This window comes from Fringilla coelebs (assembly GCF_963513975.1).
Source record: "Fringilla coelebs genome assembly, chromosome: 5".
Classification (NCBI taxonomy): Eukaryota; Metazoa; Chordata; class Aves; order Passeriformes; family Fringillidae; genus Fringilla; species Fringilla coelebs.
Window position 1 is genome coordinate 45929247 of NC_140033.1, and position 17087 is coordinate 45946333.

General features: G+C 35.0%; 1 protein-coding gene across 4 annotated transcripts in view; it reads right to left on the reverse strand.

Annotated features, from left to right (window-relative positions):
• ANKS1B (ankyrin repeat and sterile alpha motif domain containing 1B) overlaps window positions 1-17087 on the reverse strand; it is a gene marked incomplete at both ends in the record, with an annotated part of 409595 nt that overhangs the window by 280274 nt on the left and 112234 nt on the right. For all 4 annotated transcript variants that reach the window (XM_084206425.1, XM_084206426.1, XM_084206424.1 and 1 more), the window contains one exon: window positions 10275-10440. In XM_084206425.1, the coding sequence (XP_084062551.1) occupies window positions 10275-10440 (166 nt within the window). The remainder of the gene's footprint in view (window positions 1-10274; window positions 10441-17087) is intronic.

Consider the following 17087-nt stretch of genomic DNA (forward strand, 5'->3'; position numbering starts at 1 on the left):
GGTAACCATCTTGGATATCCACCTTTCATGGGGGCGCTGGCACTGTGCCAGGGTCAACCCATGACACTATTTCAAGTTTATATTCCTCTAGAATGTACTGGATGCATGTAAACTGTAAGCAAATTAATAGATGAAGTTTTACTATTTCTCCTAATATTAGCAATTTGGTGAGTATACAGAAATATTAGTTCCCATTTATCTATTAAGTTACTGCCACTTATGAAAGGCACTATCATCTACATCTGCTCAATTATCAAACAATCCCATCAGCACTCTGAGGTGCAATATTACTTACTAGAATATGTTCTATTTGGTCTATATATATTCCAGCCCAAACTCAAAAGTACTACAAAGAATGTCGCAACTAATAGTCATTTAACAAAGAAAAAATCAAATCCTGCTAAATAATATTTTCATGTGGGCTTTAAAATGCAAAGCAGCCAAAAATAATTATGTTCCTTTGAATTATTGTTTTGATTTGAAAAAGGGTTTTTGTCTGACAGCATGCAGTCAAGTGTATAATGAGATCATTCTAGACAGTAATCACACCAGGATGGATGAAACTGAGCATTGGTCAGAATGCACACACTTTGATGAGCACTCATTTGCAAAAATTGCCAAAAACTCCTGTGAGGGTTGATTTTTTTAAACTGCATTTTAATGAATAATAATAAAACCCAATGAAACATCAGAAAATTTTAACGTGTGCTGAGCAGAACTTTTTTCCTTGAGTTTGTAGAGAAAATGGAAGCTAGTCCTTTGGAAAATGAAATTACTTCAACATAAACATATTTACTGGAACATAATGGATGGGCGGAGAGTGCACATATTTTGATAATGAACTGATCCCATGGTATCAGCCATCCCCATGTGTGTTAACTTCAAATATGACAGAGTGTTTTTAAGTATAACATTTCATTCTTCAGGATATTATCAGAGATGCTATCCAGGGGAGCATATGATGGGGAGCAATTATCCTAATTATATACTAAAAACCTTTTAGAGGAATGATAAGGTTTTAATGGAAAGTACATTAGAGCTGCAATATGTAAGAATTGACACCTCAATTGTGCAACCTCAATTCAGTCTCCTGTGCACAGGCACTCTGAAGAAGCCTTTATGATTATAATGCTGTTTCTTCACATGACTTCTGCTGCATTAACATCATAAAAATGTGGGGGAAATGGACAATGGAACAAACGAAATTATGGTACACCACCCTAGAAATGTGGCAGGAGCAACAATATTATAAACCAAGAAATGAAAAATATTTTCCCTAAATATCAAACAGAAACTCAGAGGATAATATTCCAAATGAATGTTAAATGAGAGTTACTAAAGCTAGAAATTTTTAATCAATATATCTAATTTGTATCCAAGAATTCAAAAAGATCTGGCAAGAATTCATCTCAATAAATGGTGCTGCTTCTTAATAGTACTTGGCATATTGATAAGACTGAAGAAGACTAAAAGGAAGCTAATGGAGTAACCTTGGTCATTATAGGCTTTCAGCCTGAGATCAAGAATAATGGAATAGCTGATATGGATCACCATTAATAATAAATGGAAGGGACATAGGTCGTGCAAATTAGCATTGCTTCAGAAAAGCTGGATCTTAGTATTTAACCTTGGTTTTTAAAATAAAATGTAAAGTTTTTGGAATAGAGGTAAGTACTACAAGTAAATTTGGATTAATAAACTTTATTCAAGTGGTCTATGTTTGCAGTGGAGAAAATGAAAAAAATTTTATATTGAATTCTTCCAGATACATGGGCATAAGAGTGCAGTACCCAAATGGAAAAAAGGTAACAGTTTTACCATCCTTATCCTGCAAATCCATGATGGGCAGAAGGAGTGTCAAAAAGCCTACATAAGCCTCATTCCTTTAATGCTCTTTGTCAGGATTCTGAAAGCTGCCAGTTAAATGGGTAAGAGTCAGCCAAGAAAGCACTCTAGAAACAGCAATCACTGAATACTTCTGTCTATTCCACTGTCTGCTTCTCAGTTTGTGACACAGAAGTTTTATTTTAGCCCTGTAGGAAAAATTCTCATTTTTTACAAAAGTCAAGAAGTAAAGTGAAAGAAAAAAAAAAAAAAAAAAGAAAAAAAGCAGCAGAACTTTTTTATTCCCAACACTGCTGATGAAATTGGAGGATTTCCATTTTTTAGTTATTAATTTGAGAATTTTATGATAACAAAGGTTTGCCCAAATATAAAATTTCGCTGTTTAAAATGAAGTAACTAAAGAAACAGCTGTGTTAGAGGAACCTATGGCTTTATCTCATGCCACCCAGGACTGCTTAGAGGAGAACCCAGAAGAGGAACTGCTACTGAAACTTTTAATAGTTTATTTTCCCTCATCTCTTAATTTGTTCTGCTAATACATTTATAATTAGAGTCAAATCCTAATGAAAATGGTCTTATTTTGCCCAACAAAAGTTAATTTTTTTCCTTTCCCTTTGTAACTTCTAACAAAAAAAACCCCAGTTCTCACATTGTGCAGAAAATTGAAACAATAAAGCAGGGATATTTTCTTCTTTAAACATTAGGATGGGGAGATGTACACTCCGGGTGTATCTACTGACAGCAGGCTACAGACATGTCAAGAAAGAATATGGGACAGCATCTGTGGACAAAAAATGAATACAGATCTCCTGGGCCTGTTTCTTGGCTAAACCTCCAAACCTGGACAACCTGGGAACAAACTTCACTGTAGAAAGGATTTTTAGGGTATCTCACTCATTTCCTGAACACTACCCAAATATAGCTAGGCTGGACCACAGCTTCAATATGTTGTCACAATGTGATTTGAAGGAGGTACTTAAGAGGGCAGAAATCAGAGTTACACACCTCACTGACCAGTCTACAGCCACTTCCAACTACAACAGAGTAGCAGATAATTTGAGAGGCATCTTCTCCTGATTTCAGACAAAATCAGAAGGGCAATATTCTCACAGTACCTCATTTTTCATCTCATAATACAAGAGACATTTTGCCCAGTCTTATATCAATACTTAATTGACTAATTCCTAATTCTAATGAAAACCCTTCTTTTGGAAGATGATGTACACAGTGAAAATCTAATTCAACTGAAATAAGTGTCAAAACATGTGCTAACATCAATGACATTAAAAATACATGTCAGCCTGAGACTGAAACCAGCAGGTCTATAACGACTGTCAATAAAATAGTGACCAAAACAGGACCACAGGTAAACTGTGCTCCTCTAGGAGGTACAGTGTTTAAAAAGTCAATAGAAAGCATCCCAATTAAATAATATCAGAAATACAAAAAAAAATATCATTATGATGAGACAAAACTCCCAAGCTTCTCATATTTTGGGGATTTGTACTTCAAAAAAATAAAAGTAACTATAAAATGCCAGAAGATACTTTAAAACTTTAAAGAAATTTTAAAAAATGTAATTTCTGTTATAGAAACAACTACAGCAGCAAATACTCTAGGCATAAGTTTTCAAGAATCTTTTCTGGTTTTGAAGCGTGCTTAAAAAAGAATTAGCTGTACTGAAAAAAAAAACCCAGCAAAATGCAAGATAGAAGAGCTTTTGTACATTTCACTCTTCCATCAGCATTCTCTTGATTTTCATTAAAAGATCACATGAAATTAAGAATCTTAGTTGTAAGCACATGTTAATGTACTAGACAAAATTGCTTCTGATAAGTGTGCACTATATCCTGCACTACATCATGTGGCAGTCAGAACAACAAACACAAAATGCGTCACAACACAGGTGACAGGAGAAGGTGAAAGTCAGGAGAAGGTAGTTGGGTTTCTGGTGCAGTGTGCTGGCAAAGATGTGTATCTTGAAACTCTGAATGTGAACCTTACAACACTGTAAATTAACCTATTCAAATAAGTCAATTGATACATTCTGTACCATAGCCAAATTACATCCACTTAGCTCAAACATGGGTTAAAGTAAGGAAAAGGAGAGAAAAAAAATCTATAGGTCTTGACTTAAATTTCACTATTAAGTTATTGATTAAAAGTTCAGCTGAAAAATTTTGCTAATTTTCAATTTTTAGTTTGAAGTAAATTTTACTAAAAAGCACATAAACAGCAAAATCAAACTATTTTTATTTGGACTAAATATAACATTTAACTGGAAAAAAGGTATCTGTTTTCCAGTTCAACCACCTCCATTAGTATAAGTATCATAATCCAGATTTGATTTCAGAAGAGTTCCTGGAGAGCTCCAACTTCTCCAGAGACAGAACATTAGGATATCTCTGTCTTGGCTGGAGTTGGCCATGAATACACTGAAGTTGGAAATGAGAAGCCTCTTAATAACTAGCACAGAAATCAGTTATTTTAATACAGATGACTTTGAAGAGCAACAGGCACAAAACCCAGATATTTTGAAGATCTATCTTGAAAGGAACTACATAAGGGCTAGAATCTCACTTTTCACCCTTTAAGGGGAGTGTTGTCATTGTTTCAGGGCACTGTGAGGCTCTCTTGCTCATTCTTTCCTTGCCTTGTGTTTGCCTGCTACGGCCTATGATACTCTTTCTGTGCTAAATGTAAAGGGGGATTGTATAGTGCAAAACATCCTGACAACAGAAAGTTTAGTTAAAAATGGGAGCATTTCTCTAAGGCAAAAAATTACTTCGAGAAGAAAATGCTTGCTGCCTAAGATTTGTTCAGCTATTAGGTTGTTATGGAAACACAACCCTCTTTTGTCAGTGAACCAACTCCACCAAATGGAGGCAGGGCTCACATTAGGATACCTATGCCCTATGTTCTGTAATGACAAGCTCTGAGTGGCTCCTCACATCTCACACAACATACAGACCAATTATACTCTTTGGAGATAATGTCCCCTTGAGTAATAGACAGAACAAGAAGGGATATTTGATTAGCACTTATATATCATCACTGAATCACAGAATATTCTGATAATAATTCCTTGGAAGGGCTCAACAAGACCATCAATGTCCAACTCCTGGCCTGCACAGAGCAGCCCCAAGAATCACATCATGTGCCAAAGTGTTGTTGAAACACTTCCTCAACTCTGGCAGGTTGGTGCTGCGATGTCATGTCAGGACCTGAAGCACTAGTAAGTTTTAATGGCTCTGATAAGCATTCTGAAGTTCTCCATTCACATCCCTGCTGCTTAGAAAATTCAGCACTGATGGCAGGTAGGTAGTAATGATTTAGAATATGCACCACAATATCTAAGGCCTTCATGAATGGCCAGTTGTTTCAGAAACATTTGTGTTAAATTAGGCTAAATTTCATAGAGTATTTTCAGCTGGTTTAGACCAACTGTTACTCTGTCTCCTTTATTATGCTCTTCCCCCTACACAACTAAGATGATTTTCTTGATCATTAAATACCTTTCCTTGACAGTATTTAATCCTGGGGAGTTAGACTGTAGGTCATGTGTTTAAGTGCACTATATCCTACTATCTCTGATTTAAAAAGCATATTTAAATGAAATACAGCTCTATTCCTGCTTGAAGCAATTCAAGTGTGAGTGGCTTTCAGAAAGGTTTGTGTCTGACCCTTTAGATCAACTGGAGTTTCAATGTGGTGAAGCACCGATGGCAAAAGCTACACTCTTGAATTTCCATTCGTCCAGACAATTTTTTATATCTGGCAGTGTGATGGTTCCTTCTTGTGGCCACTTTTCACTGATTTGCTTATAACTAGAAAATAACTGCACAAAACTGAAGGTCTAAATTAATCAAGCTAGAAAATATGTACTTGGGATCTTAGTCACCGGAAAACTGAAGTGTGCAAATATTCATGATTACTGAAGTCAAACAGAAACTGATGATTTGACAAATAGAACTTTACTTACCAAGCCAAGTATTTGATGATTTTGAAACTAAGTAAAAGACATATATTAATGTTGATAAAAATGTTACCACAGTAAGGCTCCTTTTTCTATTCAGATTTCTGGGGAATAGTCTCCTATATATCTGTGTGAGACTGCTGACACAGTGTTATACAGCTAAGGTGATATGACACACTGACAAGTTTTTGGGTTAATTTTCACTGTAATGACAGGAGAGGGATGCCAGGCTGAGAAAGCAAAAAAAAAAACCCTAATAGTGCAAAGAACTGGCCAGCTGGGGGACAGTTTCGTAGATTGCATTAATTCAATGTCAATTACTTTTTTATTAATTTCCCTGTTGTGATTATGAGGCTATAAGAAGAAGGTATGATTAATTACAGATTTATTAACTGCTTGGTCCTCCTAAGGAGTCACTGGCATTTAAGCACAAACCAAACATGTTTTTTAGATAACAAAAACATCCTGACTGACAACAGCAAGATTGCTTCAAAGTACACTTAGCTGGAGCAGAATAGCTGCTATCTCTTTATGTTTCAACTCCTTGCCTTGTGTTTGCCTGCTATAGGCTACTGGCAACACATCACATATCTAAGGACAATTTTTTTCCCTGATAGAATCCACATCTTTGATATAACTGGGTACAGCAGTTGTACAAGAGCCATCTTTAAAATTACTGCCTTGGGAATTGCCGACTGTGCAGTGGCTGAGAGCTCAGCACAAGTGAAGCCCTATAGTATTCACCTTATTTCTCAGCTGGATTTTGCAGCCTACACCGAGTTCTGCTTTGCCACAGCTCAGCTATTTTCAGAGTTGAAGATGGCTCACTAAGGTGTCCCTGACCTGCAGCCACAGCAAAGTAACATAACAAAACATAAGAAGTTCTTGAAGTAGAATTCTCTTATCCAATGATGATTCTCATGCAGTTTGTGTAGAGAAATGTCTCTTGTCATTGAGATGCTTTATTAAAGCCTTTGTTAATCTGCATAGGCAGAACAAATTTCCCAAGGAAGCTGGTTGTTTTTTTCTTCCACGAGTTATTTGGGAGAAACAGAGTTTGAAAAGTTCTCTCTATTTCCTATGATACTCAAGGAGACCTAAAAATAGTTCAATTATTACCGGCCATCACTCACTATTATTGAAAATTTAACATGTGAACTGCCACCTGGTCTCACTCAAAGGGAGTTTCTGAAGTAGAAATGGTAAAAGCAGACTCAAAGAGATATAAATCTCCCTACTGCGTAGGGACACGCACTTAACTACAACTAAAAAACCCTAATGTAGCTCAGATTTAAATCAATATTTCTCCTAAATAAAATGGATGACACTATGAGGTGCAAGGATGGATTGTGGTACAGAATGTCTACACTACTAAGGGTTCAAGTCTGTAAGGGTCTTTAACATCAGAGCCCCAAAGCAGCCCCAATACTTAATCACTATTCTGGACTCAATATAAGTGACCAAAACCACACTAATTTCATGAACATCTTTTTTACTTCATTTACACCTTTTCCAAGAAGATTTGTTGCTATAGTTCACAAAATTTCATTGCATCCCTAAAAGCAAAAGGAAAATACTAAAGCATGGCTTATGAACTAATACAATTCCATGACTATTTTTCAAGACTAAATATGTCATGTGAATTTTTTTAATAGAAGAGCAGTGTAAAAATTAAAATGAGTAGCAGAAATGCCTAGTTTAAGGAATATTGATACTGTTGGATACAGTACATATCCAACAGGACAATAGCCAAAGGAATAATCAGTCAGATTGATTAATGAATCATTACTTTTTATTCATTTTATGATGGATTTATGAAATTTTAACCCCAAATTTATATTTTTCTTAATAGAAATAATGTTCTCAAAGAGCACTATATTTCAGAATATTCCTATCATGTCTTAACTATTAGTTTAAGGGTAGAAATGATGAAAAATGCTTATACACTCTGCCAAACTTGTCCTATTACTCTATCACAGAAAAAAAGAACATTTTAACTTGGACTGAGACACACAAGCAGTCTTTTTTACTCTTAAATCTGTGCTAATTAGAAGCAATTCCTTTAATTTGAGCATAAAACAATAAATGTAACTGTTCCTCTTCCTATATAAACCCAATTTCTTGCGAACAGACATAAAAATCACACAAAATAGGGTTTCAGTAGTAGAGATAACCAACTTCATGGCTACTTCTATTTGCTTTCTAGTCCGTTTTTCTCCCTGAAAACAAACAAGTCTTCACCATTTGTTGCATGGAGTTCTCATCCTCTCTGATTCCCTACCAGTTCAACAACAAGATTGAGGAGAACTATAGAGCAGTCTGTTTTTTCTCCCAAGAGTCCTACATATTTGAAACAGTATTCCCAAAGTTGGCATGTCTTAGTGACACAAAAACATGAAGAATTAGCTATTTATTTTAAATAAATGATCTATAATCATATGCAACTTATTCAAGCAATAAATCCATACAACCTAAAGTGGCAGGATGACTTTGCATACAATTACACCTAGTGCTAAATGCCTTATAACTGAGAGTGTCATGATTTATTTCATTTGGTCCATTTCTAGTATAAGAGCCAACATGATTCCAGATATGCCTTGCAAGCCAGGCCAGTTAAATAATTTCTACATTTATAGCTTAAAATAAAACTACATTTTTCTATGCAGCTGAATGTTCTTCCCAATAAAATGCCAAAAGGAAAATATCATAGTGGTATATGGAAAACTAACAGAAGGAATTACAGTACATTTGCATTGTCAACTCATTGATCTTGTTAGATCCTCTAAATATCATGCATGCCCTCATGAATGTCCTACAGCTTCCTTGGTTATACTCTAGGCCTCTGATACACACTATTTTAAACTTTATACAAAACATATTTCCAGATTAAGACATAAAAATGTCCTTTACAGGATCTGTGTTTTATGCTGATCTTAATGGATTTACTATGCCTAAGAAAAATGCTTATGTTCAGCAGACAGCACAATTCCAAAGCCTGGTACTTTAACTAGTGAAAACCCCATCTATTTTTAAAAATACTATTTACAATGGGGAAAATTGTTGTTGAGCCCCATTACTAAGAAGGCAGGTAATGAACTCCTCCTACCAAATTATTTCGTATGGCAGTCTTTCCACTGCAATACATATGTTTATGGTAATTATTTAAGTGTGAAAAACAAAGATACTTTGTTATTTTCTTCCTCTACTAAAAAGCAACTCCCAATATTGTCCTGCAGAGACTAATTTTGTTTTAGATTATCAGAGCCAAAATCATCAAAGTCAGAAACAAGTGGTAGAAGCAAGTAGTCATGTTGATGTTCAAGCCAGATTCTGGTCCATTCTGTGCAACTATGCTACAAAGATGCTATCCTATTTTGTGCCACCTTTTAGAATGCTGCTTATAATGCAGGTTCCAGCAAGTCGTCTTTAGCTCAAATTTAATAGAGAGGTAGGAACTATGATCCACTCCAATTTACCTTGCAAACTCCAAATGTGCAGCTTGCTATCTGGCCCTCATACAGTATATGCCTGATATAGCTCTGGCACTCCTTCAATATTAGTTCAGCTGTGAAATCATGAAGGTGCTTCCCCTTACACAGACCAGATCAGTAGCATGATGTTAGTCAACAATCATCTGTCATCCTTGCACATTACCCAAATCATGATTCCTAATCAAGATCACACAGGTCGGAAAGTCAATTGCCTGTTTCAAATAGGTCTCTGCTGCTGAGAACTGTCATTTGTCACAGCAGACTCTCAGTCCAATTACTTAGAGCAAAATGACTAGATTCTGAAATTCCTGTACCAGGTGGTGACTAATGAAGAGTTCAAACAAGGGTAATGGAAGAGATCATATAATTTTGGAGAACATATACACAATTCTTGCAGATAATATCATACTTACAGATAATATCTGACTTAGCATAATTTTATTAGTTTTTTAACTATTTCAACTCATTGCTGTTCAAACCTATATATAACTCAAACAGCAGGCTGTCAAACTGTCATTTAATATTTAATATTCTCTTAATTCTCATTCACTATTTAATTTTCAAAAGTGGATCAGATATTCTTTCACGTAACATGAAAATGCAGAGTACTTTGAATTTTGAAGTAGTTCCATAATGTTGTTGCTAAGGGGTACTTAGGAAAAAAAAGAAACAGGCTGGTTAAAGGATTACTGCAAAAGGCTTGTCTACAAGAAACCTTTCTAATTTGGCTTTTTGCAACCTTGTATTTATCTAGGAAAGTATTTAAACATCTGCTTTGTTTTCACTTCTACAACATTTTGCTATTAATCTTTATTCTGATGTGAAGCTCTTATAGTAGCTAATGGAAGACTATAATCACACTGTGATAAACAGAGAACTGCATGCTTCAAAACATAAACCTACATATTCTATAGATTAATACTTACACCAATAACTGTGTAAAGGATTATTTGGTGGTTTACCTGGTCTTGAGGAAGGAACTCTTGCTATCTCCAGGGAACAAGGCTTTTTGGTGACTGCTACGTCTATTGAATCACAAAGACTGCTGTCATTTTCTGAAGGAACTGCATCCAGAGGTACAGAGGGTATTGCTTCCAATGCATAACCTCTCTTCTTTGAATAGGATTCCTGAAATGCAAAAATTTAAGTAGGTAAGTGAGATATTTCTCAGATGACACAGGAAAAGGATGAGGCTCAATAATTCCGGCTAGCATGATTTAGAATTCAGCAAATTAAATACCCCATTCTGCTGAAATCCAAACTGTAACAGACCAGAAACATTACTTGCATGCTAGAAGAAAACATTTATTTCTTTAAATTTTTGTATAATACAGTTCTTGTTCAGTTTACAGAAGAAATTCATTCATCAAACTTTTTATTTAATGAAAATTGGATTACGGCTTTGCAATACCTGTTTTGCTAGGTTGTAATTCAGGAGATGGCTCATTTTCTTTTTTAATTGTATCTCATGAGAGCAACAATTACATTAACCACTACAATTACGTTCTCTTCAGGGATGGTTTTACAAAATATTTATATTACATATAAGAAAACTTAAAATATGCCTTCTACATATGGATGGCAGGATCCCAGGCTGTGAATGAAGATGAATTACTGCTCTACATTTGAGCAAAATAATGACAAAAGGTCCCATAACAGTGATACTTACAGCAAATTCTACTAATTAGCAAATGTTGAGGGAGGGGGGAAAAGGAATTAGAAGTTTTGCTGGTACAGTAATCCAATCAAGCAGACAGTTTCTAGTTTTGACCATGAATAAGAAGATAACATCCAGTTTCAACAGAGATTTTGTTTTTTAATCCTGACAGAAAGCAATTGCATCTTTCTTACATTGGACATATGGATGTGTCTGAAAGTCAAGCATCAGACATAAATCAAATATGATATAATAAAAGGCAAAGGGCAAGAAAGCACCCTGACAGTTAGATATTATCATAGCACTACTAAGAAAATGATTGAAGAATGCGATGTCTAAAACAAAATGTGGAGTAACGATTTCTTAACCAAGAATTTATATCACCTAAGGTAAGCTATGGCTGCCTTTCTGGATAAATGATTTATACTGTTAGCATATAATTACACGACTCTTCGTTTTTTGGGGTTTTTTCCCTGGTCATTGTGGTCATTTTATCTTTATGTAAGTTCATAGTTTGGCAATAATTCAAGGCCTCTTGAAGGATAGGGTTAAGATGACACCAAGAGCAGCTTCACTTCAAAATTATTGATGACTTTCTTAGAGGCAGATTTAAATCCCAGGTTAAACTAACAAACTTGAAAATGAACACTGGTAAGAGTGATCAGGGGAAAAAAAATCATAAAAATAAAAAAAATAGAATAAAGAGAATAATAAATAAATATAATAAATAAATAAATAAATAATAAACAGAATACTAAGATGCATTTGTAATTAAAAAAAAATTAGTATGTACTAGCAAACAATACAAAATTGGTGGTCAGCATTCAAGAAACATATCTAAATGAGGAATGAGATTGTATCTCTACCTGTTTCTACCTTTCCAGTTTCTACCTAGTCAGATTATGAATTCTCAGTATTAGTAATCTCACATGTATAGACTATTAATAACTAGTTTCAGGTAGTAGACATTATAAAGATTGCAAGAAGGTTTCCTGCAGCTTCAAATGTAACTTTATTAACTTAAGCCATTTCATTCCTTAAATTAAGTTAATAGAAAATTACACAAAAGCACTGAAGCAGTGCAACTGCAGGACAAGAGAAAGAATCCTTCCAACCTTGAAAAAAAGAGAATTTTTAGCCTGTCCATTTAAGTCCGCTGTAAAAAGGCAGAGGCAAAAATTTATTTACCAAAGCAACGACTAAAACAGGAGACTTCAATTTAATCCTTGTACTCTTCTAGAAACACGCATTTAAACCAGAATGCCAAACCCCTAATTATAGTTAATCTCCCTAGAGAAGCCCATGAAGAAATACTGTAGCCTTAAAATCCTCACAAAACACCAAAGGGAAATTCTGTTCAGTGCCTGAATTCAGCTACATTAAAAAACAAAACAAAACAAAAATTAAAAGTTGATAAACCAAACATTAGAATAGACTGGAATTAGAATAGTAGAATAGACTAGAATAGATCATTAGAATAGATCATACTTTGTGTCACCCAACATTCTGTCTGTAAAGGCAGCCAACAGTGCTGACCTAGAGAACAGTGAAACAAACATGAGATTAGGTCAAGCATGCACCAGCTGCTTCTCCTTCTGCAACACCTTGTGGGTCTAACATTACCCAGTCAAAAGGTGCTGACTTTGCTTTGCATGTCTACCAATCCAACCTTATAGAATTACCTTCTGCCTTTAGAGCACATGTCCCCTTTCATAGTTTCCATGCCCCTATTTTGTTTTTATCTTTCTCACCAAGTTTGACATTGCTGTTTTATAATTTAGGTGGCAATGAAGGGTTGCTCTTTACTTATCCTCTCCGTGTGATGTCACAGACATATGTGCTTGCCATGTCCTCTCCTTTAGGGAATGAGAAACACTAGCCTACTCATCCAGCTGCTCCAGGATTTTGACCATCCCTGTCACCCTTCATCCTCTCAGTTTTCAATGATGTGACAGGGATGACATTTTCTCAGATTTCTTCATTCAAGATGAGGGCTCACCAAGCAGTCATACTGACATAATGATTTTTTTGTACTCTACTCCTTTCCTAATTGCTCTTAACATTCAATTTGATTTTCTGAATGTTATTCAACATTCTGTAATTAACATTGCATGAATATAAATGTCAGAGAAGAATAAATAAAAATGATGGGGTTGCTCAGAAAATTGTTAGAATGTAAGCTACCAGCAATTAAAGTCTTCCTAATTATCTCTCTAATAAAAAAAATATAATAGTATGTCCAGCAGAAGTTAAATGAGTTAGAGCCAAAAAAGAATTGTTAATACTTTAGAAAGCCAGAAATTCTATCAAACTCATTAAGTCAAGATGATAAACCTTTATTAAAAAGTGCTTATGCAACAAAAAGAAAAAAGAAAATTTCTCATCACTGGCATTCTAAAGTCATCTAGTTGCTGCAAAATGTTCTCCATTCTGCTGGTACTGAGCATTTCTAGAAATTTCTAAGATCTAAACTAATTCACCAACTTAAATGTTAGCAGATGTTGCAAGATTCTAAGTATCAAGTGTGAAGCAATGTGATTCTGTTCTTTTCTTGAACGCTCTCGACCAACTGCAACAACTACAGTAATTCTACATGCCCAAGTTATTATCAACTCCATAATAAAAAATCCTGAAAGTACTTTTCCTTTCTCGTTAGTCCTGAAATCAAACTCAGAGTCTAATTTTTGTTTTAAAAATAGAAATTATTTAATCTCAAATTTCTATTAACCACTCCAAATTGCTGAATATGAGACATATACCTGACCACCGATATCAAGACAGAATTTATTCTTATTTGAAATTATAACTTCAGATAAATAATGTGCTGGGCTTCTAGCACATTAAAATATGTAGGGTTTTTTTGTGGAAAGGATAAAAATACACACACAATAGAAGTAAAAAAAACCCCAACATTGAGAGTGAGTGAGCCACTCTAGTGGGAAATCACTAGAGAACAGCCACCCATACTGATCAATGTAAATTAGATTTTTTGTCTTGTAGAAAGAAACAGTAATGTGACACTGAAGTTCCAGAGCACATGCCAGGGACACACTGTGGCCCTTACTCATAGGCCTGCAGCCAGCCCTGTCCCCTCTGAGTTTAAAAGTATAATACCTATGATACACTATCTGAAACCTGCACAGGGGTAAGAGATTGTAAATCAGTGGGAATGACATTGTTCCTAAAATATCTATTTTTGGCCGTTGCAAGGGGTTATACACAATTGTGAAACGATGTGCCATAATATGACTAAATCTTCAAGAACTACATGATGTTAAGTTGGACCTTTTTTTCCACATTTTTTCCAGGTTTCTAGCTTCCCTTGCTTCTGCCTTCTATATAGTCTTGCCTTCCTTTTAAGAATCAAACAGAATGATGTGTGATTAAGGGCTGAGGAATATGCAAGTTTGTGTTTGTATGAGCTATTAATAGAATGACAGAGGCTCAGAAGGCACCTAATCTGAACTGACACTCTGACAAGAAGATAGAATTTGTACTTTACAGAATTTTTTTTCATTCTTTCAATAACCTTTTCTATAAAAATCAGGTCACTTGAAGTTTTATTACTTCCCTGGAATATGGGACAACACACCAGGGTCATACATGACTCTCCTCTTTAAGTAGAAATAATCCGGGAAACACAGAAAGGAAGAATGCAATGTATCTGCCACCTTTTGAAATACCTTTTTCATTCATATAGATAGTGAACAACAGCTATTAAATTCTGACATACCCTTTGAGATCCACCAGGGTATTGTGCTGTCTCCTCTGGCTTGCTGAAAGCCAGCATCTAGAATCCAGGTGGTTGCCCTTCTATCATAGTATTATAAATCCTGCCAGCTGCTCCTTAGAAGAGTACTACGACATGTTATTGATGGAACTTTGGAGAGTTATTGATCTTATCGGCTCCATCAACCCAAAGCTCCTGATTATCCTGAGAGTGAGCAATGAATATTGCATTTATCCCATGTATGTCATAGAGTTATGGAATGGTTTGGGTTGGAAGGCACCTTTAAAGGTCACCTAGTCAAACTCCTTGCTATGGGGAGGGGTATCTTAAACTAGACCAGGTTGCTGAGAGCCCCTGACCTTGAATGTTTCCAAGGATGGGCACCTACCTCCTCCCTGGGCAAACTATTCCAGTGATTCACCATCCTCACTGTAAAAAAATTTTCCTTACATCTAGTCTGAGTGTACTTGCAGACTTCTTGACATTTGTAAACAGACTGATATATAACCTTGTTGGATTGGGACACTTCACACTGAAATATTAATGATAAGTAACTGAAGGTTGCTGAGAGGAATCAAGAATTCAAGCAAGAAAGAAGGCCCTGACCAGTGACTAAAGATAATTAGAACAGTTTTCTGACATGCAGCAAGGTGGAAAGGGAAATGTGTGAACATGAATGGCATTGCACAAGTTTGCCACAATAATGTACTAAGCAAAAAAACAACTGAAAGTATTTCCTATGTCACAACAAGGCCAAACCCCAAGGAGATGATGAAATATTTATTTTGACTGCCTTTCCAGTCAAAGATATCAGGAGTAGTACTACAATTATGGCTAGTAAAAACACATTTATCTACTACTAATAATTTAACCAAAGCAAGTTTCATAGTATCATACAATTAGAATAATTTTTCATGAGTCAAACTATCATAAACGTTCATTGTTATGACAGCTAGAAACACTTGAATGTGTAATTTGTCATAGAACATATAATAAGGTTCATGATATATTACAGAATCTGGAAAATCACCAATAATTTCATTTAAAGGTAATGACACTGGAGGATCTACTCTGGTCTGCACAAAGTATTTCTAGCATGGATTTTAAAAGAGTAGGATCTTTTACTCTTTCAGCAAACATCTGAAATTGCAGGTTTGCAGCTGTAGGAATAATACATGTACAGAGTTAACTGAAATACTTATTTCCCTTCAACACCTGAAACAGCCTTTTTAAGTTTCAGAAAGCCTTCTACAGAGCTGAGAAAAACACCAATTTTAAAAAGCGTGTTAGTGTTGTTGTCCTGTTTAGTTAGAAATGTAAATATGATGTTTTGTTTTTCAGAAACCATTCAAAATTTAGATTTGCTTTTTCAAACTTTATGTATAAAAAAATGAGCCTTATTTCTATAACACCCCACATATAGGTTTATTTTTCTCCTTTTTCCAATGCATAATTTCAAATATCCATGTTTTGAATTTAAAAGTTCATACGAAAACTGTGTAGACATAAATCCCTGAAAGCGAAAGGTTCCCACAATGCCTTACAACACAAAACTCACTAATATAGCCTAAACTATAAACGTGTGAAGACAGGGGTAAATTGTGAGCATAATGAATGCAGTGCTAACCTCAGCAGCAGAAACATGTCACTATATTTTATGCAGTGTTTTCATAATTCTAACTGGCAGATATTCAGCATTTCAAATGAAGCTAGATCGTTGTAGTCATGTTACATGCTTTCCCATGCATTCAATACTCAGGCCATAGAAAAGAGCAGATGCTTCTTCTAATAAATAACTCACTGTGACAAAGAATATACTAAAAGTGTACATAATCTGGTTTATGCAAATGTTAATGGTTGTGTGTGGCAATGTAGTATAATATAATAACAGTTTTAATAAATGATTCTTAGTTTAGCTGAAAAAAATACAATTATAAACTGGAAAGCAATTTCCAGTTTAAATATCCTCCCTTTTTTCTATTGTTTTCATGTAAGATTCTTTAAAAAATTATGTCTTGTTTGAATTTGAAGCTGTGGGAAAATGCCTCTTTAAAATAAAGGCCATTATATTAGAAAAAAGATAAAATGAGCTTAAACCTAAGCTCCATGGAAACAATACTTCTCTGCAAGATGCTTATGCTCTAATGCCTAGGTTTGAAACATACACACACAGCTCCAACTGAATTAGCAAATATGAAAACTAACTCCTCACATTATAAGGGCAGTAACCATGGAAAATGTTAGATACTGAGAAACCTCATACTAAAGTCAGTATTTGACAGCAAATGCAGAAAACAATTAATGCACTACTCTATGTTAAGCAGATTTACATTTCTCACATTTTATAGCTTAATTTCTGTCAACTACTGTGCCATTAAATGAAAAATG